This window comes from Mirounga leonina, unplaced genomic scaffold (assembly GCF_011800145.1).
Source record: "Mirounga leonina isolate KUSES-001 unplaced genomic scaffold, KU_Mleo_1.0 Mir_99, whole genome shotgun sequence".
Lineage (NCBI taxonomy): Eukaryota > Metazoa > Chordata > Mammalia > Carnivora > Phocidae > Mirounga > Mirounga leonina.
The window spans coordinates 5753410-5778169 of NW_023270971.1; the positions used below are offsets into that span (position 1 = coordinate 5753410).

Here is a 24760-nt window from a genome sequence, read left to right on the forward strand (position 1 = left end):
ATATTGGTTCTTAATCAGAGGCAATGTGCTGCCCAGGTGGCTTTGGAAAAGTGAGGGGTTTTGGTAGTCAGTGACTGGGTGAGAATACTGAAATTTAATAACATTAGCCACAGATGGTAATCTTCTGCAATGTGCAGGGGAATCCTGCACCATGAATTGGGCTACCCAAAAGGCTATTGGACTGCTGTTGATGAACACTGAAAGCCTGACTCTTCTTATTTCATGGTGGCAAAATGAGGGTTCTAATGAAGTTTGTCTTAGGTGACGTAAGTAATTAGATGTGAAGCACAGCCTAGATAGAACCCAGCTTTTATCCTTGTTTATAGTGCCTTTCGCTATTCCCATGGCATCCTTAAAAACTTTCCTGAGACCTGTTCTGGAGACGACACTGTTTTAAAAAAAAAAAAAATTGTTTATGCGTATCTATATAAATATACCTATATTTAGATGTTTATGTGTACAGGTGTGTGCATAAATAATAGTATATTTCCACAGCAATGCTGATGGGATAAAAGCTACCGCACCAAGGAATTTTTTAAAGTAAGCCGATCTGAAATAGCAGCTGGTATTTTTAGTGAGTTTAAGTATTTTCTAGTAAGTAATTAATATGTTTGAGTTAATTTGACCAAGGGAGAAGTTTGTGGCATGGGTGTAGGTCAGCCTTAAGATTCACCTGAAAGAATCTGGGACAGAAGAGTTTTCCCCAATAGAATTGGAAGCTTTCAGTCTCTCCGTGTGAGATTTGACCACATTGGGATTAACTGAATCTCATAAAGGGACCACCAAAACAAACAATCTAGAACTTTTAGGCCCAGTATGGCAATATGTCAGCTTCTACCTAGACGTAGAGAAGCAGGCTTTGAAGAAAGGTCAGGTCCAAAATGCCAGCGTTTGTTTGCTGAAACTTAAAGAAGCTATCAATGAGAAATTTGTTAGGAGGAGAACAGCTTTATCCTAAGTGGGGTGTTGAATACTGTGGTGAAAAGGACCCGAAGTCAGAAGACTTAAATTCAGGCCAGTTTTGTACTTGGGCCCTTAAGTTAGCCTATTACTCTCTCTGGGTCTCTGTCTCCTAATCTGTTACCCATACATTTTTGTTGTGAGGATCGAATGAGAGAATACTTGTGATGTGGTGTCCGCTGTAAAATGCTGTATGCATACAGGCATTCTTTTTTTTTTTTCTAGGAAAAGCCAGCCAAAGTCAAAGTGGAATTGGCTCCTGGTAGCTCCTCCAGAGGCTCGGTGGTTAAAAGAAATCAGCAGCCTGTCAACACTGAGCAAAACTCCCCTAAGGAAAACGCCTCCAAACTGACTCTGGAGAACTCGGAAGCTGTAAGCCAGCTCCTAAGTGTAGCTCCTCCAAGAGAAGTGGGTGAGGAGAATGAGTGGGAGGAAGTGATCATCTCAGATGCCCATGTTTTGGTCAAGGAAGCTCCTGGGAATCGTGGTACAGCAGCCACGAAGACGCCGATGGTCAAGAGTGGTGTGCAGCCTGAGGTCTCTCTGGGGACAACTGAGAATGACAGTCCTGGACCAGACATACCACCACCAGCTGAGAGGACCAGCACCTCCAGTCCTCTCCCTGCTCCTAAGAAGCCTACAGGGTAAATTAATGTGCTCATATATTATAGGATTGTATTTAGAATAGCAGGTTGGGAAATGCTCCTTGTTTTATCCTGTGTTCTTAGAGCATTCCTAAGAGGGAGGAGTTAACCTAGTTAACGGTTCCTATTTTAGAGATACAGAAACCAAGGCCTAGAGCCACGGAATGATTTGTCTTTCCTCTTACACTCAGCTATCCCTGCTTTGCTGTTAAATTCCTGTACATATTTTCTTGTCATTTTCTCTAAAGCAGTTATTAGGGTCCTGCTGGTACAGGCTGAGGGTGGTGTTACAAACTAGTATCCAATCGTGGATACTAGATTTGGAAAAAAAAAAAACCACCTTATTAAGACATCTTATAGCATGATCCCTGTCCTGGTGGTCAGAGAATTCAGTTTTGGTTGTGATCTGTCTCTGACTTTGGGCATTGTCCCTTCATGCCCGTTTGATCTTGGGCATTGTCCCTTCATGCCCATTCTCTCCTGAAAAATCTTGAGTTGGGTATTGAAAAATATCTAAAATTTAATGGCTGACCTTAACAGCCTGAACAAGATTGTGTGTAAAGCATGCATAGCCCAGTGCCTTGCAGATAGGAGGAGGCCCATAAATATGGGCTATTTTTCCTCCCCTTCTCCCTTTAAAGGCCTGACCAGATTTTTCATGTGGCCCCTTCCCAGAGGCGATTGTGGTCTTATGACTAATGGCCCTTATGGCCCTTATTTGTTTATATCGGTGGTTCTCGACAGGGAACACTTCTGCCCCCAGGGGACATTGAGGCAATGTTTAGAGGCATTTGCGGTTGTGACAGCTGTGGGGGAGGAGGTGCTGCAGGTATCTGGTGGGCAGAGGCCAGATGTGCTGCTGAACATCCTGCGGCGCACAGGACAGGCCCCGACAAAGAATTAGCCTGCGCAAAATGTCAGTAGTGCCAAGGCTTAGAAATTCTGGTGTATATTATTTGATTTAAAGCATTTTATTGTTGAATAGGAAATATATTCACACGGTTCACACTCAAGAGATAAAAACTGAAACAAATCTCTCTTCTAGCCCGTCCTTCACTCCCATTTCCATTTTCCAGACACAGCACTCCCACCTTCCTGTGTTTCTAGACATAGTTTTACACACATACTGCATATGTGTGTATGTATAGATGTGTATGTGTATATATATTTTTTCTTGCTGCCTTTTTTTTACACAAATGGTAGCATAACTTACATCCTTCTACATCTTGCCTGTTTTTATTTAACAGTATACTTCAGGATGGTTCTGTATCCTTAGAAAATGAAGCCATGCAGTTTAGACCTTTTGTTTTGGGCAAGTGAGTCACTTGGCAAATGTGTACTGAGGCCCTTTATGATGTAGCCTGTGCTCAGCACCGGGGCTACAGAAAAAAAGTGTGAATTTTGTTCTGCAGGGTCTCTTAGTCGCCCTCACAAGGGAGACTGATAAACTTTAAATAATAATTGGAGGCAGATCAGATAGTATAACTACAATAGCTGTTGGTATTCTGCATTGTGGGTACTATTTTGTGCTTTTTTATCTTCATAATGACCCCATATCTGTCTAAAGCCTGACAGTTTACTACACTATCCCTTTACTAAAATGCTATTCGGAGATTGTACTTCGGTTTTCTTCCCCTTGGTCTGGAATTTTTAGATTTGCCTTCTTGTTTTTTTTCAGAGTTGACCTGCTCACCCCTGGGGCCAGAGTCCCGGAGCTTAAAGGCAAAGCTCGGGTCAGACCCTCATTACTGGCTGCAGCAAGACCCATGAGAGCAATTCTCCCAGCCCCATCTAATGTGGGCCGAGGCAGCGGCATGGGACTGCCCAGGGCCAGGCAGGCCTTTCCCCTGAGTGGTAAGGGGCTGGGACAAACCTGGGAGTGGAGAGCTGTCCAATGGGAAGGGGACAGGAGTGGGAGTTGTTGAGAATGGACTTGAGAGACTTAGGGAGACTCTGAATGCACTTAAGTCACCAGTTTGGCTCCTGATTGTCTCAGATAAAACCCCTTCTGTGAGGACTTGTGGCCTGAAGCCAAGCACGCTGAAGCAGCTGGGCCAGCCGATCCAACAGCCATCTAACACCAGTGAGGTGAAGGTAAGACCCGTTCTCCAGAGGTGGGGCTTTCTGGGAGGCCTGCTGCTCTGAGAACAGGACTTCTATTTAGTGTCTCAAAGCCATAGGCAAAAAGCCTGTTCTTACACTGTTAGACTTCTGGAATGAATTTGAGCATGAATGAGTTATTTATTTTCAGTTAAATTTCTTTTCTTGTTATAAAATGAATGCGTGTTTTTAAACTTTTTTTAGAAATAATTTTGAGGGGCACCTGGGTGGCTCATTCGGTTAAGCGTCTGCCTTCGGCTCAGGTCATGATCCTGGGGTCTTGGGATCGAGCCCTGCGTCAGGCTCCCTGCTCAGTGGAGAGCCTGTTTTTCCCTCTGTCTGCTTCCTCCACTTGTTTTCTCCCTCACTCTCTTAAATAAATAAAATCTTAAAAAAAAAAAAATTTTGAAACTTAGGGAACAAATTGCATTGCAAGAGTAAAGATAGTACAAAGAGCAACCATGTATTTTTTATCCATAGTCACTTATTGTTATCGCCCATTTTGCTTTGTCATTTGTCCTCCTCTGTGCTTCTAAATACAGGTAGTTTAAGGGGAAGTTACATGTCCTTTGGCTTCTTAATACCTCAGTGTGTATTTCCTAAGAAGGGTACTCTGTTACTGACACGTTGATACAATACGTCAGTCTGTCATTTGCATTCCCATTTCATCAGTTTTACCCAGTTATGGCCTTTATAGCATTTTTCCACTGCAGTACAGGATTCAGTCTAGGATTAGATAATTGCATTGAGTTGTCTTATTTCTTTAGCCTCTTTTAAAAAAAATGAATGCATGGTGGTTATAGAAAATTCAGGTAAGGCAGAAAGAAAGTCCCTTGTAATCCTGTCACCCAGAACTAACTACTATTGGCAGTCTGCGCCCATTCAGCCTTTAAGTCCTTTCCTGTATTTGTGTGTGTTTTTTAATAGGATTTTTTAAAACCAAAAAACATGGCTCTTACTCCACATTCTGGTTTGTAGCCAGTATATAATCCATTCAACTTAATGACAGAGTTATTAGAGGCTTTCCAGGTGCCAGAAATTCAGTGTATTCAAGCACACTTGCTCTTAGGTTTTTTGTTTTTTTAGTTCTTTTTCCATATGTGACTAGAATAGTTATGATCAAAATTCCCTAAATCAGCATTTTATTTACTAGACCTCTTTTTTTGGGTCATGACCCTCAATAACACATTTTTACATCATAGCCCAGTAAACTTATCCATACCTGTATACATAAAAAGTATAAGGAAGCTATCTATGCCTTTATATATATGTAGTCACTTTGCTATTTTCCATTTTGCAAAATGCTCGTTTCAACTCATTAATTTCACAACCCCTCAGTGGGTTGCGACCTGTAGTTCGGAAACCCTGTTAGACCAAATTGAAATAGGAAAATCAGGCTGAGGGCAGCTGCTTAACCAACTGAGCCACCCAGGCGCCCCAAACACTGGAAAATTTCATAGATGGTGGTAAAAGGGAAAACAGTCATGATCTTCCTCTCACCCTGTGACATTTTAGTGAACAGTCTCTCAGACTTCATTCTGTGCCAGCATTATTCAACCACATATTTGCATGTATAACCATCATGAGCTTTTCTCACTTTGTATTAGTTGTCCATCTGATTCACAGTGTTTCTAACATGCAGTGTTAGAAGCTGCACAGAAGAGTGTGGCAGCCCTGGACTTGGAAGTGATACTCAACCTTTGGTGGGCTGGTGATGCTGGCTAGCATCCTAGAAGGCTCACATGGAGCATAGCTCTACACATTCCCTTGGGAAACTATCTCCTCAAGCTGTTTCAGGACACAGGACCTCAACAGTTTGAGGTTTTAGATAAACCTCAATTAGATAAACTATCTAAACTCTTAGATAAACTAAATCACTTGTTCTGATCCACAGCTCTCAAACAGTCCGGCCAGTAGGACATCTCAGGTGAAAGTTGTAGAGGTCAAGCCAGATATGTTTCCTCCATACAAGTACAGCTGCACCGTAACGCTGGTAAGTGGAGCCAGGTGATGGGCTGACATGGAAGTGGTTTTGGTTTTCTGGCGGAGGGTGAGTAGAAGTCTGAGGGAGGTGGGGAGTAGTAGTTGGGAGTGATAGTAGGGTCAGGGATAGATCATTGGTCCTGAAGAGGCCATCACTGATACCACCAGTGATAGCTGCTGGGTGAATCAGCTGGGTTTTTCCCAGACGAGATCTATAGAGTGTAGGCCAGCTGAGACCTGGATATTGCTTGGAGAGTAATTGGAGATGAGAATCTCGTCCAGCTTTAGCATTCAACAGTCTTTGGACCTTCTATCCTCAGAAGTGTTTTCCACAGATAAGCTTGAGAAAATTGTATTTATCCTCCTTAACACAGTCACATTCAGTACTGGTATCTGAAAGCATTTGAGAAGTGCTTTGGTAAAACAACTTTGTTTCGCTTGGCATTTCCTACCAAGGTTTTCCCTTCCTACCCACCTTTTATTTTTAACACTACATATATTATCCCAGTAAACAAATGTGTGACTCTGGGGTCATCCTTTAGCAGGGTAAGCCACATGGAACAGTAGAATAAACACTCGAAGGACTTAGTCCAAAAGTGGTTCTGGCTCTGCTGCCAACATGCCACATGACCTTGGGCAAGGCTCTTTGCTTCTCTGGTCCTTAGTTTTCACATCTATAAAGTGCTGCATCATTTTGGATATCATGTTGGGGCTTTCCTTGCTCTTAATATTCTCTAATTTTGTTGATCTTTAAGGTACCAGTTAGCCAGGTACCTTTTGGCAGGTTCTCTGGCAGAGCTGAGTAACACACAGATTTTGAGAGAGCAGCTGGATTTTTGAAAATTTTTACCAGATAAAGGCAGACAGGTGCAGAACCATTCATTCATTCAAAAAATATTTCCTGAGCACCTGCCCTGGCCAGGCCCTTTGCTGGGGATTCCGTAGTAACAAGACAGCACAGTATGGTGGATTAGTGCATAGTCTGGCCTGATCCTTAAGGAGAATATCTCCTTTATCCTGGATACCTGCTCAGTTTTCTTTCCCCAGAGACCTAATTACTATTACCTTCTCCATGCCGTCTGTACCTTTACTTCCCTGTCCCTTTGGCTACAGGAGGCACTAGGGTTACCATCTGGGGGAACTTTCAGGACCTTTCTCTTTGGCTGATTAGATAGCAGCTTGTCGTAGGAGCCTAGATGTCGTAGGAGCCTAGGGTAGTGCAGAGGTCATGGTTGTCTTCATGCAGGGCATGGACTCTTTAGTTCACCACAGTATCCAGCACTCTGTTAGAAAAGGCCTGCTGGTGGCCTGGACCCTGAAGGCATTTGAATTTCTGACCCTTAAAAGTCCACTCGTTTCACAGATGGGGAGGAGGGACTTTCCAAAATTACACAGGCTGTAGTAAGTTGAAAGGGCATAACCGCAGAAAAAGGATCTTGTTTCAAGGCTTTTTGGAAGTTAGTCTACATGTACTTTTGCAGTTGTCACTCTCACCTTTGACTGATAGCTGGTCATCCTGGTTTTTTACTCTGCCCAGGTATAACTTTTGTGGAATTAAATATTGGTCTTACTTTTTTAGGATTTGGGCCTGGCTACTTCAAGAGGCAGGGGAAAGTGCAAGAATCCCTCTTGTAACTACGTCTACACCAACAGGCATAAACCACGGATTTGTCCCAGTTGTGGTTTTAACCTTGCCAAAGACCGAACTGAGAAAACCACCAAGGCTCTCGTGAGTTCCTTCCCTAAACACATCCGTCACCTTGTGTGAGCTCTGTTGGTGCACCTGTTTTAGTAGAAATAGAAAATGATTTCTTAGTACATGATAGTGGTTTGAACACCAGAACTGTAACCAGTTGTTAAGTTCTTAACCTAGCCTCCTTCTCTCTGGGCTCCCTTGTCTTCATTGTTAAGTTGAGAAGGTTGGCTAGGTACCTTAATCTCTGAAAACCTTCTAGCCCAGTAGACCAAGAGTTCATTCCCCAAGGTGAATGGGAACACAGGCTTTAAAGAGAATTCTGAAGAAGAGAGGGATGGAAGGGGGGTTACATTCTTTTAGATCTGAGACCTGGTGGAGGACCTGTAAATAGTGTCGTGGTATGTAGAGAATGCCAACCCTCAGACTTTGTAGATTAGATCACTGCTTCTCAGTTTCCTTGCAGAGCTTTTGGCTCAACACAAAGCTTTACTTCTAGCAGTCTTGGCAAATCTCTCTGAAGTTGGACCAAGCTATTTGGATAGTAAAACACATTCCACTTGGCTCTTTAGGACTTGTTTTTTATTTATTAGAACCAGGAAAAATGGGTATCTTTAGAGGTCCTGTGAATTTCTTTAAGCGAGCAGAAAGGTACAGCACCTGAGGCAGCAGATGGAATGACTAGGATGAGGGTAAGAAGACAGATCTCCCTGATCTGCCTTGGGGGAAAAGAGGATGGCATCCAGAATAGGTCAGGATCCGAGGTGGAGCCTGGCCACTCCAGGTCTAAGCTGGACTTTGCAAGGTGGGCAGGATTTGGATGGAAGGGGAAGGCATTCCATACTCCAGGATAAGCAATGGCAAAAGCAAAGAGCTTTTGAGGGTGTTCCAGTCACCTAAAAGAGAAGGGTATGTAGGGAGGAATACAGAAAATAAGGCATAAAAGGCACATTGGGGCTGTACTGTGGAAGATCTTTAATGCTAAACCGGGCAATTTGTTTTTTAGGCCGTAGGGTCACATTGAGGCCCATGATTTGACAACATTCTGTCTTGACTCCCGGTGACACCACAATCTCTTTTAGGGCAGGTGTATCTATTTTGCCATACCATCTGACCCTGGAGTGTGCATAATCAATGTGTTGATCAGTGATTATAGAATGGAATTGAGTTCCGTATAGGTAGAGGCTCTGAACATTCCTTTCTCCTATTTGATTGTAGCTGTTGGTGTGGTTTGCAGTATGGAAATGGATGTTGGTCCCTAGATTTAGGATAATGAAGTGACCTAATTTTCCAGGTCAGACAGGAATGGTCTGGGGATTTCTAGCCAATTGATTTCAAATCCTAGTCTTTGAAATTTAAATTTATATTCTTCTGTCTTTGGCTGATAGCTGCCTACCCACGGGACACTTATCTTCTGACATTCTGTCACCTTTAACTTCCTAAATTTTAGAGAAATAAAATGTAATTACTGTTTTTCATAAACTGAAACACTGGTCAGAGACCCTGGGGACCTTTGTGTGTGGTGCTCTTTGGGGCCCCCTGGTGGCCATATGTTTCCTGTGCCGCTTGTCCTTGGCTATAATTAAGACTGTCACTTCTCTGGGCAGGAATGGTCTTCGTTCCTTTCCATCTTTCATCTGTGGCTCAGAGCAAAAGGATATAGTATTCCTGTCAACTCTTCTTCCAGTCCATGGTTCAACATAGTCATGACTGGGAACACACTATCTACGAGGGCAAATCCTAGTGTCAGTCAGCTCTCTGCAGCCATTCATTCATTCTTTCAGCAAGCATACATTGAACGCCTACCATAGGTCAGGTCTTTGGAGATACAAAGATAAATAGGACATGGTCCCTTCCCTTGAGGCGCTCACAGTCTAGTGGGGGAGAAAGGTAGCCAAACTTACAGATAATGAGACCTAGAGTTGTTGCAGGTGTGCAGAGTTACTAGAAAGTTCCTTTTTGTTATTTAGCAGTTAACTTCTGCAAAGCAACATGTAATATGTCCAGCAAATATGAATTAGCATTTTTGTGTGCCCTTATGCTGGTATTGGGAATCTGTAAATAAGCAGGGACCTTATCCTCACCAGAGATGGGGGAATAGTCTGACCAACTGTGAGTCAGTGAATTCTGCAGTAAAAGAATGGACTCTGGGAGCATGAGGGAGGGAGGGATTCCTGCTGCATTTGTACAGGGATTGTAAAGGATCTGTTTTTAATGAGCGTTTCAGAACCGTGTTCCTGAAAGCCTCTGACTGGTGTCTAATATAGTTCCCTTGTACCCAGAAGATAAAAGTGTTAAAGAGAAATACTTGAAGCAGTACAGATCGTTGTTTACATATCAAAACTACCATTGATAGAGCTTTCATTGCATCCCCAGAACTGTGCTAAGTGCTTTACTTGCAATATTTTATTGACTCTGTACAACAACTCTAGGGGATCACTAGTATTTCATTCTTTATTTCATAGGTGAGGAAACTGAGGCTCAGAAAGATAACTAAATCGCTTTGGTTCACACATGTATAGTTGTTACATGGCATGTCCAAAATTGAGACCTGGGTGTGTTATTCTCCAAATCCCATCCCTGGTGAATGGAAGCTGACTCTTGAAACTATTACCAAGCAGTGTGTGTCATCCTCTCGTTTCACTGAGAGAGAACCTGGCACCAGAGAGAGAAAGCACCTGCGTTGAGTCACACAACGAGTTACTAACTGAGCTGGTTGAAAGCCTAGGTTTCCCCCCACTGTACCATGGCTGGGCCCATCCCTCTGTCACTTGCAGCCTCTCCGTGTTTTAGCCCGAGGCTGGTGGTACCCTAGGTGCTGGCTGATCCTTCAGTCCGCTCTCTTCCCAGGAGGTCAACTCACCTCTCCCAGATGTGCTGAGTGCCACAGAGCCGCTGAGCCTGGCCCAGAGAGAGATCCAGCGCCAGTCCACGCTGCAGCTGCTACGCAAAGTCCTGCAGATTCCTGAGAACGAGTCAGAGCTGGCCGAGGTCTTCGCCCTGATTCACGAACTCAACAGCTCTCGACTCATTCTGTCCAACGTGAGTGAAGAGACAGTCACCATCGAGCAGACCTCTTGGTCGAATTATTATGAGTCTCCGTCCACGCAGTGCCTACTCTGTAGCAGCCCATTATTCAAAGGGGGACAAAAGTAAGCACCCCTTTGAGATTTACCCCGTCCCCAGCTGCCCTGTCCTCCTCGGCCCATATTGCCCCTTTCAGACAGCTATAAAGCTATAGCCTTTGAAGGTGTTCTTCTCTGCTTCTCGTAGGTTTCCTTTGCTTTTGAACTGCTAAAGTAAAATAATAATAATTCGTAATCGTCTATTATTTTTAATGAAAAATGCCTGAAAGTTATTGTCACCAAGTTAGGATTTTATTTACATCTGGACTGCCCAGCATAATGCTTGGATTTGGGAGTTAAGGGGGATTGGTTAAATTGGGTAATAAATTAAGAGTTACGTTAACTTCAGGGGTGATTCCACAGACCTCATTCCAACAGAGTGGGAACACGCACCTAGAAAACCCTGGAACGGAGCCCCAGCACCTTCATTTGCCTACTGCATTAGTCTTGAGAATTTTGCCATTGATCACTGAGCCCTGGGACTGCATTAAGTTGATTTCCCTTCTGTTTTTCTGTTGGTGATGTTTTGGTACTAGCTCCCTGGCTGGGCCCCAGGAGTGCTGGCTGCTGACAGCCAGCCGGCTGCAGGTGGTGACTGCCCAAGTGAAGATGTGCCTGAACCCTCATTGTCTGGCCCTGCACAGCTTCGTGGACATCCATACAGGTGCGTGTCAGCCTTTCTTCCCTCGGAGGGCCCCAAAGCAGGCTTGGGCACAGCCTCTGGGGGTTAGACCTTGCTCCTTTGAGCACTGGGCCTTCTCTCAGATGGGGCTTCTGAGAAAGTGGCAGTTTTTCCTTCTGGATGTCTTAGCCCCAGAAGATGATGTTTATCTATCAAGTGTTAGGACTCTCATATCTGGGATCTTTAAACAAAGTTCATTGCTAAATAACAAATCCTCATTGTGGAAGAAATGGAACATGCTGACAAGTATAAAGAAGAAACTGAAACCGGTAGTAATCGTGCTGCCATGAGATAAACACTTAGCATTCTGCTCTTTAATCTTTCAAATGTGTTTTCATCCATACAGAATATAAGGCTGTAGGAAGTTTATGGGTTTATAGTTTTTCTTTCGACAGAAGTGGGATTATGCTGGGTGTTATTTTCAAATATTCTTTTTAAGTTTAGCAGTGTATGATGGGCATCTTCCTGTGCCAGCAAGTGGAGAAATACATGACCATTTTTTTTTTTTAAATTTTTATTTATTTGACAGAGAGCAACAGTAGGAACACAAGCAGGGGGAGTGGGAGAGGGAGAAGCAGGCTTCCTGACGAGCAGGGAGCCCGATGTGGGACTCAATCCCGGGACTCCGGGATCATGACCTGGGCCGAAGGCAGACGCTTAACGACTGAGCCACCCAGGCGCCCTTTTATTTTTTTGTTTTTAATACATGACCATTTTTAAGGGTTGCATGGGACTCCATTTTAGAATCCTCCTTGTAATTAACTCATGGTGTGCAGGCCTTAATTATTTCCTTTGGGCACGTGCTCCACACGGAATTGCTGCATGTTCACCCATCCCCCCTAAACATTCATCAACGCCAAACACTATGGAGCATTCACCATGTGCCAACAGTGTCAGAATTTGGATCTTGAATTTCACATGTAGAATTGAGTGCTGAAGATTAAAGAGTATCTGTTACTCTCTTTGTCTTCAGAACCTTATGGTGCCTTGTTTTGAATTCATGCTCTTAATGTCTTGTATTGCCCAATTGAATTTGTCCTATTTTATGGTCTTGCCAGTAGTTAATGAGAATGCCATTTCCCTGCAGTCTGTCTAGGCCAGTAGTACTTAGGATTAATATATTTTTTTAAATTTTACTTTTAAGTTTACATACAGCAAAATTTACTTTGTTGTTTGACAGTTACGTGAGTTCTGACAAATGCACTGAGATGTTTAACTGCCACCGCAATCAATAGAACAGTTCCATTGCCCAAAACCTTTCTCCGTACTGTGCCCTTGTAATCAAACCCACCCCACGCCCCTAGCCTCTAGCAACCGTTTGATAATGTTCTTCATTCCTATAGCTCCATCTTTCCGGAATGTCACTCATGTCACAGTATGTAGCATTTTTACAAAATCATTTTTAAAAATGAGGGTTTTTTTTTAAAATTTAAGTATAGTTGATACCAGTGTTTGTAGCATTTTTTTTTTTTTTTTAAGATTTTATTTATTTATTTGATAGAGACAGCAAGAGAGGGAAAACACAAGTAGGGGGATTGGGAAAGCGAGAAGCAGGCTTCCCGCTGAGCAGGGAGCCTGATGCGGGGCTTGATCCCAGGACCCTGGGATCATGACCTGAGCCGAAGGCAGACGCCTAACTGAGCCACCCAGGCGCCCCTGTTTGTAGCATTTTAAGTGAGTCTGGCTTCTTCCATTACACGTCATGCCTTTGAAAGTCATCCATATTGGGAGCACCTGGGTGGCTCAGTCCATTGAGCGTCTGACTCTTGGTTTTGGCTCAGGTCATGATCTCAGGATCCTGGGATCAAGCCCCATGTCAGGTTCCGGGTTCAGCATGTAGTCTGCTTGGCATTCTGCCCCTCTCTCTGTGCCTCCTCCCACTCACGTGCACTCACTCACTCTCTAAAAAAAAAAAGAAAGAAAAAGTCAAGTCATCCATATTGTTGCATGTATCAATAGTTCCTTCTTCATGTTGAGTAGTTTCCCATTGTGTGGAGTACCACAATTTGCTTATCTGTTCACTTGTTGAAGGACATACATGTTGTTAGGTTTTGACACTTAAGAATAGACCTGCTATAAACATTCACATACAGGCTTTTGTGTGAACACAAATTTTCATTTCTCTCGGGTGAATACTGAAGAGTCAAATTGCTGGGCTGTATGCTAAGTGTAGGTTGGTTGGTTGGTTGGTTGGTTTATTTATTTATTTATTTATTTAAAGGAATTGCCAGACTGTTAGGTAAATGTTTGTACCATTTGCAGTACCTCCAACAGTGAGTGAGAGTTCTGTTTTGCTCCATTTGTGAGCACTTGGTACTGTTTATTTTTTTCGTTCTTGTTTTTCTTTCTGATGCTCCATTCTGATGGTTTTATGAAGTGGTACCTCATTGTGGTTCTGATTTGTATTTCCTCGGTGACTCATGATATTGGGCATCATTTCATGGGTTTATTTGCCACCCATGTGTCGTCTTTGGTGAAATATCTATTCCATCTTTGGCCTGTTGAATTGGATTGTTTTCTTACTGTTGAATTTTGAGATTTTTTTTTTTTGAGAATTCTTTATATATTCTGGATCCATAAGTCCTTTGTCAGGTAAGTGATTTACAGATGTTTTCTTACGGTCTCTGGCTTGACTCTTCATTCTCTAAGTGGAATCTTCCACAGAGCAGAAATTCTTAGGACAAAGACCACTTCATCAGTTGTTTCTTCTAGGGATTATGCTTTTGATGGTCTAAGGTGTCTCTGTCTAGGTGAAGATCATAAATATTTTTTCTATTTTTTTCTAGTTTTATGATTTTATGGCTTATATTTAGGTCTCTGATTCATTTTGAATTCATTATTATATAAAGTGGGAGGGCCAGGGGCGCCTGGGTGGCTCAGTCGTTAAGCGTCTGCCTTCGGCTCAGGTCATGGTCCCAGGGTCCTGGGATCGAGCCCCGCATCGGGCTCCCTGCTCCGCGGGAAGCCTGCTTCTCCCTCTCCCACTCCCCCTGCTTGTATTTCCTCTCTCGCTGTGTCTCTCTCTGTCAAATAAATAAATAAAATCTTAAAAAATAAATAAATAAATAAAGTGGGAGGACCAGATTGAGTTCTTTCTTTTCTTCTTTTGCATATGGACATCCAGTTGTACCACCATTTGTTGAAAGGTAGTCTCTTCTCCATTGAATTGCTTTGGCTCCTTTGTTGAAAAATAGCTGATCATATACGTGTGGGTATACTTCTGTGGTCTACGCTGTCCCATTGGTTTATGTTGTCTGTTCTTTTGCCAATACCACACTGGTCTTGATTACTACAGCCGGGATAGTAGGTCTTTAAGTCAGCTAGTGTCTCACTCCTCCAACCTTGTTTTTCCTGAATTGTTTTGGCTCTTTTAGTTCCTTTCCATTTCCATATAAATTTTAAAATCAGCTTCTCAGTATCTGCAGAATCCTGTTAGAATTTTAATTGGGATTACGTTGACTCTATATAGATCAATTTGTGAAAGCTTGACATGCTTAGAAATACTGAGTCTTCTAATCCCTAAACCTGTCCATCTTTCCATTTTATTAGGGTTTCCTTTATTTCTTTCATCAGTGTTTTGTAGTTTTCAGCATATAGATCCTGCACATATTTTGTTAGATTCATACCTAAGTTATTTCGTTTTGTTCCATGGTAAATAACGTGGTTCAATTTCTAACTGTTCAGTGTTAGCGTAGAAACATGATTGGGTAGACAAAACCCATTTTTATCCAGTGACCGTGCTAAACTCACTTACCAGCTTAAGGAACTTTTTGTAGATCAATATTACAATTTTTTTAAAGTTTGCCAATTTGGTAGGTGAAAACTAGTGTATTATTTCTTAATTTGCATTTCTTTGATTACCAGGAGGATTTTATGGTTTTTGTTTTTTAATATCTTCTGTGAGTTTTGTGAACATTTCCATTCTTCATTGGAATATTGACTGAGTTCTTCCCTAGTTTATTCATTGTCTTTTACTTTGTGATTTTTTTTTTTTCTGGACACAAAGGTATTTTTCTGGTTTTTTTGTGTGTGGGGGGGTTGTTTGTCTTTTGTTTTTATTTTAATTTTTATGTAATCATACTTAATCATCTCCTTTATTGGTTTCAGCATTTGGTTTCATGCTCAGAAAGGCCTTCCCCACTCCTCTATACTCTCCTTTCATGGGAGCACATATTCTAGAGCTCGATTTTATGCAAATTTGTGCATTATACTTTGTGCAAATATAAAATTGCCCTCTTTTTTTCGTCTTAAATTGACTGCATCTAAATCCCTCCAAGTCTTTTATCTCAGGATTTGGTTAGGGGTGGCTGATTTTGTTGCTTTTGTTACATCTCCTACACATCCCTGGACTAGAGGGTGTTCCTGGCCTTTACCCACGGTGCAGTTGTTGAGAAGTAGAGGAAGAGTGGGCCCTGGTGGTCATGAGCACTGAGCTGGGCGGTACGGAGGCTTTTGGGTTTTTTGTTTGTTTGTTTTAATTAAAAATTCCTGTACGGATTTCATTGCTTTTTTCATTTAACAGTGTATTATGGACAGCTCCACGCCAGAGCATTTAGGTCTATGTTACTTTTTTTAATGAGGTATAATTTTCTATTTTAGGAATGTACCATAATTAACTATTCCCCTGTTGCTGGATACTTAGTTTGTTTCTAATTTTTTCCATTGTGGATGTTTTACAGTGAGTTTCTCTGTTGCCTCTTTTTAACTTTGCAGGTCTCTTTAATGTGGGGAACAAGCTACTAGTGAGCCTGGACTTGCTTTTTGCAATCCGGAACCAGATCAAGCTGGGAGAGGACCCCAGAGTGTCCATCAGCGCTGTTCTGAAGTCGGTGCAGGAGCAGACAGGTACAGGTTGGCTTCTTCCCTTTCCCATAGTCTAGTCCTGAGTTCCCTGGGAATTTTCAGCGATGGGCTTTGGTTGAAAAAATCATCTTAGAGAAGAATCTGATAGTTTGAAAAAGAGACATTCTTGACTTCCCTGATGCACTCCTCTTTTTTAATTTTACAAATACCAAAAGCGTGAGTCTTTCCATCCATCCAGGGACCTTCAGCACAAGGTTAAGCTGACTCTTTAGAAGTTGATCCTTTGATGATAGGTAGAGGTGGCCTCGCTGCATGTTAATTGGACTCATTCTGAATACACAGCTTCTGGAGGTCTGCTACCAGCCCCAAGGCTCATATTGAGACTTGAAGATGGGGATCACCCTCCTTAATATTAGAAATTCTTTTTCTCCTTGCTTTCCTTCTTTCTTTTGATGCTTTTCCCTTCCTATCCCTATAGACTTCAGTTCCCTTGCACCTTGCCTGCTGTGAGGTCAGATGGAATAGGGCAAAGGTTCTAAGGTCAGAGAGGCCTGTGTTTGAGTCTTGGCTCTGCCAGTTAGTGGCAGCGTGATTTTTGAGCCAGTTATCCTCTGTGTCTCAGTTTCTCCAGTTGTAAAATGGGGATGAGACTAGCTTCGGTTTCTTAAAGACGTGAGAGTTAAATGAAATAATGTATTTGAAGCTGTCAGCACATGGTCTGGTGCCTAGTAGGTGCTAGCGCAAGGCAGTTTTAATAACTCCGGAATTGCCCTTTGGGGTTGCCACCCGAGCCCCCGAAGGCCAGGGTGCTTGACCCTAGGGGTGGTAAGTGCTCTTGGGTGTCCTTAGGGCAGCAGTCTTGCCGAGTCGCTTTTCTTGCTGGCCACTGGCTCATCCCCAGGGGCCGCGGGGTCTTTTTTGTGACCTTCTCAGAGCTCTTGCTCTCCTTGCAGAGAAGACTCTGACCTCTGAGGAGCTGAGCCAGCTGCAGGAGCTGCTGTGCAACGGCTATTGGGCTTTCGAGTGCCTCACTGTCCGAGACTACAATGACATGATCTGTGGCATCTGTGGTGTGGCTCCCAAAGTGGAAATGGCCCAGAGGAATGAAGAAAACGTGTTGGCACTGAAGAGTGTGGAAGTAAGTGCCTCCTGGCCACCTTTAGAACCGTCCTCACACTTCTGGCAGCCACCTTCCTGCGTGCTGTCCCAGGAGCAGAATGGCTCCTGTCCTGCCTGGGAGAGCCGAGTGGCTTTTTCATCTAAGGAAGGCTGGTTGGAAATACAGGCATTTGTTATTTTTCAATGAATTTATTAAACATGAAGCAGGTGCACTTTTTAGACACTTGGGACAGGGCGGTAAAAAACCTATAAAGTTTCTATGTTCATGGGGCTTGAATTCTGGTTTGGGAAGACAGGAAGCAAACATCATTATTATTATTTTTTTAAAGATTTTATTTATTTATTTATTTATTTGACAGAAAGACACAGCGAGAGAGGGAACACAAGCGGGGAGAGGGAGAAGCAGACTCCCTGCTGAGCAGGGAGTCCGATGTGGGGCTCGATCCCAGGACCCTGGGATCATGACCTGAGCTGAAGGTAGATGCTTAACGACTGAGCCACCCAGGCGCCCCGGAAACAAACATTAATAATTGCATATGTTATATTAATGTTTATCGTATAGGCAGTATGTAGTAATTAAAAGTAGCATAGTAATAGTAAAGCAGGAAAGGAGAGAACAGCGTGGTGGAGAGGGGGATTCCTGTTTTCTAGAGGGTAGTCAGGGGGAGGCCTCTCTGACATGGAGGCATTTGAGAAGAGATCTGAAGTGCACGTAGCTTTCAGGGGAGGAGTATTCTAGGCAGCGAGAGCAGCAAAACGGTCTCAGGTGGGCTTACTGTGCTTGGTTAAGGAACAGTAAGGAGGCCAGTGTGGCTGGAGCACGTGAGCAGTGGCAAGAGTGGTAGGACATGTGAGGTGCAAGTGGCTGTGGGGGGCCACTGGGAGGACTTAACACCAAGTGAGATGGAGAGCCGTGGGCAGGTTTTGAGGAAGAGTGACCTGATCTGTGACTTGGTTCTTAACTAAAAAGTGTTCTCATAAAGATAATACCAAATTCAGATGGCTTCATACATTAATTCTAACATATAGCCAAGAAATAAATTATTCCGATCATAAAAGAATGGCGAAAGCAGATATGTTTCCCTATCTCATTGAATAAGGCCAGATAACCTTGAAAATAAAGCCAGACATTTAATATAAGAGAACAAATTGGGGCTGGTTGTACTCATAAATATAGATGCCACTGTGCTGAATAAGATAATGGCCAGTCATATCTAACAGTGAAGGAAGTAACCCACCATGACAAGCTTATCCCAGGAAAGCAAGATTGTTTCAGCATTAGAAAATATACTAATGTAATTTGCTTCTGTACAGTTTAAAGGGAAAAAACCCATGTGATTATTTCAATAGATGTAAAAAGGGCTTTCATTATCATTCAACACCCTTTTATAATAAAACTCTTAGTAAACTGAGAAAATAGGAATCTTTCTTGACCTGGTACACACTGTTTTTAAAAAATCACATAGATTGCTGCACTCTCTCCCATGATCATGCTGAGAGGTCTCGTCTGCATGCATAGGCATGGAGTGCCCCGTGAGTATGTCATAGTAGCGGGGGGGGGGGGGGGGCTGGGGTCGGTGAGCTTTCCACCCCTCAACTCCAGCACAGTGACTGAGAGAGGACTGAAACATCAAGTGTCTCTTTAGGCACTGGACCTGCAGCTCACCTGTTCACCACCGGGGGTGGTGCAGGCCCTCTAGAGAAAAGCTTGGATTTTCTCTGCAAAAAGATGCATTTTGGCATGGCCAGCTGAGCCTCTTAGGGATTTAATGCATAATCCTCCTTTTCTTCCCAATTAAAAAAATATATATATGTACATTTTGATCACATAGCCCATTTGAAGGATGGTGGTGCGTAACAAGATCTATGAAAGTAAGCATAATGCTTTCTGGAGTCTTCTAGGTGTTCTTTGTAGGTAAAATGACCAATAAAAAATTTTGGTTTTGTGTGTTATCTCACCAAGAGGCTATTACTACCCTCATTCAGATCTGCTTATCTAATAATAATCTAATGGCAGTGGTTTTTTATTTTTTAAGATTTTATTTATTTGACAGATAGCACAAGCAGACAGAGTGGCAGGCAGAGGGAGGCAAAGGGAGAGGGAGAAGCAAACTCCCCACTGAGCAGAGAGCCCGACGCGGAGCTCCATCCCAGGACTCTGGGATCGTGACCTGAGTTGAAGGCAGACGCTTAACCAACTGAGCCACCCAGGCGTCCCTAATGGCAGTATTACTAGTGACCCAGCTAGAGTTCATTGAGCATGTTACTACATATGCCAAGTTCTTACGATGGGCTCGGTGCTTGACTGGCGTCTCACCCCATCCCTGTGAGATTTTTGTAGATGAAGGGACTGAAGCCCAGGGGTTTTGTTCACGCTTACCCAGCCAGGAGGGGTAGAGCTGGGGCTTGACCTTGGTCTCTCTGACTCCAGAATCTGAGCTCATAAGCACTGCCATGCTCGCTAGCAACTCCTGGGACTCTGAGCCCAAGTTTTTTTTTTTTTTTTTTTTTTTTAAAAAGACGTCTAGCTGCAGAGACCATTTGGTTTCCAGAAGTAAACAGATGCCCACCCTCCTGCAAAAGCTCATGTCTCCTAGTGCTACCTGGCATCTGCCTTGTCCGATCAAGGCTCTTTCTCACAGAATGGAGTAGAATTCCCTTCACTCTCGGTATGCATGTCTCTTCTCTTCTACGGTACTGGGTATATCTTTCTAGAGACCAGGGCCTACTTTATTTTCTCCCTTTTGTGTGTGCAGCGTGGTGTGCATGGGCGGAGAAGCAGGTAGAGGGTATTCTGAAGTCAGTGAGAGGAAACAAGAAGTTACTTTTAACAAAACTCACATTGGCAGTTGTCCAGGAGGAGACTGTCTGGTGGCCTCTCCCCTCAGGGACTGTATAGAGGGGGACCCTCTAGCCTGATGACCGTCAGCACATCAGTCGGTGTGCCCAGCGGCACACGCGGCTGGCATTCCTTGTCCCCGTGTTTTGTGGGGAGGGCGGGCTCAGGAGCTGGGAAGCGTGGCGGGAGGGTTGTGCTGTGTACTCACAGTGCGTACTAGCGTCACACGTGGTGGGGAGCACGGCTTGGCCTTTGGGACTAGACTTTAGTTCGAGTTCTTACTCTGCCCCTGCCTGTGGTAGTCTCGCCCCAGCCCCCCAGACTTGTGCAGTAGTTACGCAGTGTCCGACATGTAACAGGTATTCCGCGGTAGCTCCCCTTTCCTGGCAGGTCAGGGAAAGGACTTGACCAGAGGCAGATGCAGAAGGGACTGAGCGCTCTTCAGGTATTGGGGCGAGCTGAGGTATGGGGGAGAGGAATGTGGCCAAAAGGCCATCGGGTACTAAGATGTCAGAATTGGGGGCGGGCACCCTGGTGGTGCATGGCTGTCTGATACCTGCCCCACTTTGTTGTCCCGAGTGGATCAAGAAGGTGGGCTCTTGTGTTGCTAATACTCTGTGGCTCCTACAGTTTGATCTTTTTTATCCTGACCTTTTAGTTCACCTGGCCTGAGTTCTTGGGCCCTAGTGAGGTAAACGTGGAGGACTTTTGGGCCACGATGGAGACAGAGGTGATTGAGCAGGTGGCCTTCCCTGCCAGCATCCCTATCACCAAGTTTGATGCCTCTGTTATTGCCCCCTTCTTCCCACCACTCATGAGAGGAGCTGTGGTCGTCAACACTGAGAAGGACAAAAACCTGGATGTGCAGCCAGTACCTGGTAAGACCACCTGGTGGCTGACTTGGGTCAGGGAAGGGCCCAGGCCAGAGTTGGGAACATTTCCATGGCCAGCCAGTATGAGTGGCAGAGCGGGGCGGGGGCAGGGCAGGCTCACGGAGAGGGCTCTTTCTAGAAGGATAATGACACGGTGTGACAAAATGCCCTAGAGGTTAAAGTCAAGGTGTAGAGTTTTGAAGAGCTGCCAGCCAACTTTCACAAAACAATACCTTTCCTTACCAAGTGGAATATATTTTGTTTTATTTCATTTTTAAAATCCTGGATATGACCCACTGAGATGATTTTATAAGTATTTAATATGTTGTGATTCACTGGTTCTCAGGCAGTGCTTCCTAACATGAGATGCTGAGGTCCTACTTCATTCTTGCTGTTTCAAGGCCCAGAAGTTGGTTTTCTTTTTTAAGGCCCCCACATAGTTCACTGTGGTTAGGCAGGTTCAGGAGCACAGTGTAAAGAGAGCGTTTTTGAAATGAGACCTACTCCTCCTCGTGTTGCTGCCCTTGTGGTAAGCCTCTGAGATCTTGGTTCTGAAAAACCTTAAAAGATTAAAACCTTACTCATTTTGAGGTTCTTTGCAAGGGGGTTCTGCTGGATCTCTCCCCTAGATGGTCAGGGGCAGAAAGCCAGTTCTGAGAGACTTCATATATCTGCAGAAGTTATAAGACCTGCCTCGAGTCCACCTCCCTCAGCACATAGGGCAGTGCTCAGGGCAGAGCCTGCTTGCACTGCTTGCCGGACTTAGGCCTCGTCCCCTGGTTCTCACCCTCACACACGGACTCCCTGTGACCTCTGTTGCCTGGTGGCAGTGCCCTCCCTTCAGCAGGGTCATCTCTTGCAGGCCATGGCAGTGCCCTGGTGAGGCTGCTCCACGAGGGCACCTGCAAGCTCGAGGAGATTGGCTCATACAGTGAGGAGGAACTGCGGCACCTGTTGAGACAGTGTGGCATCCCCTTTGGGACAGAAGACTCCAAGGTGAGTGGCGGGGGCAGCAGTGCAGATAGGGACTTAGGGAGCAGGCTGGTGGTCTGCTTTCTGGGCGAGATGAGCCACCTGTGACAAGTGCCTGTGTTGGACACAAGGTGCTAGCAGTCAGGGGCCTGGGAGATCGTCCACAGCCAGGTCACGATAGGTATGCGAGGCCTTTCCCTCCAGTCAGTTCCTCTGGTGAAGGTAGTGGGTCTGGACTCTGGGGTCAGGAATCCTGGCTCTCCCACTGACTGGGCGTGACCATGCTAAGCTACCTTTCATTTCTCAGCCTCATTTTCCTGGTTTACAAAGTGGAAATAACCAAAATACTGACCCGATGAGGTTGTTGTAAGGAAGGAAGGCACTTTGCAGTGTGTGGTTATCACCTCTACAGGCCCTTAGAGAAGGAGTGTCGTTACATCCGGGGGGTGGGGGGGTGGGGAGTGGGATGGGGGGTGTGTGTGTGATTTACATTATTTACTTTTCTTCATACTAACGTCCTATCGAAAATTTCATGCCTCCTTCAAGTTCAGATCAAATACTAGCTTATCTTTGAAGCATCCGCTGCCCTGTGAAAAGTAGGAAGACCCCCCCCCCCCCGCCCCGCCCAGGCCTCAGAAGTCTGGCACCTTGGTCACTGTGGCTGGCTATCTCTGGGACCTGGTCCTTGCAGGGCCTCAGAATCCCCATCTGTACCTGGAGGACATTAAGCTAGTGAGGCTCCAAGGCAACTCTGGCCTTGATGGTTTATTCTTTCTCTTTGGGTGCTGAAGTGAGCGTTTGGTGCTGGACACCAGGCCTGGTTTCTTAGCATTTACTGCTTTGTTTTTAATCTTGTCCTGTTCCAGGAACAGCTCTGCTTCTCCTTGTTGGCCCTCTATGAATCTGTACAGAATGGAACCAGAGCTAGACAGCCCCCACCTCATCTCACAGGGGGTAAAATCTATAAGGTGTGCCCCCATCAGGTAAGGGGATAATAAGGAGTAGCTTGGGGTGAATTTGTCCATGTCAGATTGCCCATACAGATAATCTGGCTGATCCAGCTCATTCTGTGGGAATTGGCACTTAGGTCACTGGGCGGCCTGTGGAGTAGCTCCTTATGGGTCAGATGCCACCCTTTGGACTAGGAAGGGAGCCTGGGTCATCACCAATGAGTATTAGGCACCCTTTCACATCCTGGCCCTGCGTCAGCTGTTGAGGGTACAGAGGTGAGCAGTGAAGATTCATTCTTTTCTAGTTGATCTCATTTTAGAGGGAAAATAGAGCCACCGTGGCTTAGGGCACTAGCTTTGAAGGAACTAGACAAAGCCTTGAGATAGAAGGCAACAGAGAGGGACCTGCTGTCTGGGGCAGCGAGAGAAGGCTGAGAGCCCAGTGATGAGTTATGGAAAGAATGTTCCAGCAGAGGGAAGGGTGACCACTAAGTCTTGAGTGGGGAAGCCTGGTGAGCCCAAAAGAGGAAGGTTGGAGGGGTGAGCAGAGACCAGATCATGCAGAGCTTTGTAGGCCACAGTAGCAGTCTGGGTTCCCCACTGAGGGTAGTAAGGGGCCTAGTGGACAGTTCTCAGTGGGAATTGGGGAGGACGTAGTTCTGATTTTGGCTTAAGGAGAGCATGCTTCACATCTGTAGAGTGCAGACAGGGCAGGCACTGGGATAGCTCTGGGAAGGTTGTGCACTATATGACAAAGCCGGCCCAGGAAGATACTGGGGTCGAAAACCCCCCGAACAGGTACTGAATGGGGGAGGGATTGCTAGCAGAGTTCACTCAGGTGCATGAGGGGGCATGACAACTGGCTGTCAAAAGAGAATCCGATTTTCACCTTCTTTAGCCAAAGCTGTGTTTGAGGGACAGACTGGATGCCTTTCCTCTGGCAGAACAGAGCCTGCTCAGAGGACTGTGTTCATGTGACTGGGGACCATCTTGTGAGAAGCACTTGACCACGTGGGACCATGAGAGTTACAGAGCCTCCGGGCTGTGATGGGCAAGCCAAATTACTAGGAGGTGATAGCTAAGACTGGTGGGGGTGAACACGGTAGGGAGATGGAGACAGATGCAGGATCCCCCACTAAACCCAGAGCCCCCCCTCCCCAGCAACAAAGTGGCACCTGGGGGGCACTGTCAGTGGAGGTGTTTACTAGTCTACATTGAGGTTCCCATCTGGGCAGCCTGTCCGGGTCTGGTGGGGAGCTGCTCAAAATACAGATGCTCAGACCCCACCCCAGAGGCTAATTCCCTGGGTGTGGGGTAGGGCCCAGGAACCTCCGTCTCTAACCAGCTGTGGGCTGCCAGTGCTGTGTGGCTGGGAGTTGGAGCCCCTGGACTGGAGGGTGCTTGGTGGGGCAGTGTGGAGGGTGGGGTTGGGAATAGATGCCCTTGGGGGCCTCTCAGCCTCCACTGAAGACCAGATGCCCCCAGCTGTATTCTCTCAGGAAGTCAGGGATGAGCTGGCGACTTCATTTCGGGACAGAACTAGGAAGCAGAATGGGATGGGCTCTGGCAGGATGGCCATGGCTTTAGTCACGAAACCTGACTATTCATCTTTATGGGAAGCAGACGCAGCTCTGTGTGCTGTTTGGCTTCTTAACCCTCTGCTGTGCTCTCCACCTCCCTGCCCAGGTGGTCTGTGGCTCCAAGTACCTTGTGCGGGGCGAGAGTGCCCGCGACCATGTGGATCTGCTGGTCTCTTCCCGCCATTGGCCACCTGTCTACGTGGTAGACATGGCCACACCAGTGGCCCTGTGTGCTGACCTCTGCTACCCAGAGCTGACCAGCCAGATGTGGGGGAGGAACCAGGGCTGTTTCTCTAGCCCCGCAGAGCCACCTGTGGTGAGTTCCCTTCTGAGGAACTGGAAACAGTCCCACTTACTGACCACGTCCCTCCTCCTGGTTGTTTGGGAAGGCCTTCTGGGAACCATCTCCAGCATCCTTTGTCTCCACTAATATTTTGT

The 24760-nt window shown here is 45.2% G+C and overlaps 1 protein-coding gene across 3 annotated transcripts in view; it reads left to right on the plus strand.

The window, feature by feature from the left end:
* LOC118006801 (HMG domain-containing protein 3) overlaps nucleotides 1–24760 on the plus strand; it is a 44398-nt gene that overhangs the window by 18135 nt on the left and 1503 nt on the right. For 2 of the 3 annotated variants that reach the window (XM_034999584.1, XM_034999582.1), the window contains 13 exons: nucleotides 1186–1604; nucleotides 3283–3458; nucleotides 3601–3698; nucleotides 5599–5697; nucleotides 7267–7416; nucleotides 10231–10532; nucleotides 11042–11169; nucleotides 15901–16032; nucleotides 16944–17128; nucleotides 20607–20826; nucleotides 21683–21816; nucleotides 22659–22775; nucleotides 24429–24638. In XM_034999584.1, coding sequence (XP_034855475.1) covers nucleotides 1186–1604; nucleotides 3283–3458; nucleotides 3601–3698; nucleotides 5599–5697; nucleotides 7267–7416; nucleotides 10231–10532; nucleotides 11042–11169; nucleotides 15901–16032; nucleotides 16944–17128; nucleotides 20607–20826; nucleotides 21683–21816; nucleotides 22659–22775; nucleotides 24429–24638 — 2370 coding nt within the window. The remainder of the gene's footprint in view (nucleotides 1–1185; nucleotides 1605–3282; nucleotides 3459–3600; nucleotides 3699–5598; nucleotides 5698–7266; nucleotides 7417–10230; nucleotides 10533–11041; nucleotides 11170–15900; nucleotides 16033–16943; nucleotides 17129–20606; nucleotides 20827–21682; nucleotides 21817–22658; nucleotides 22776–24428; nucleotides 24639–24760) is intronic. The other variant, XM_034999583.1, reaches the window with a different exon arrangement.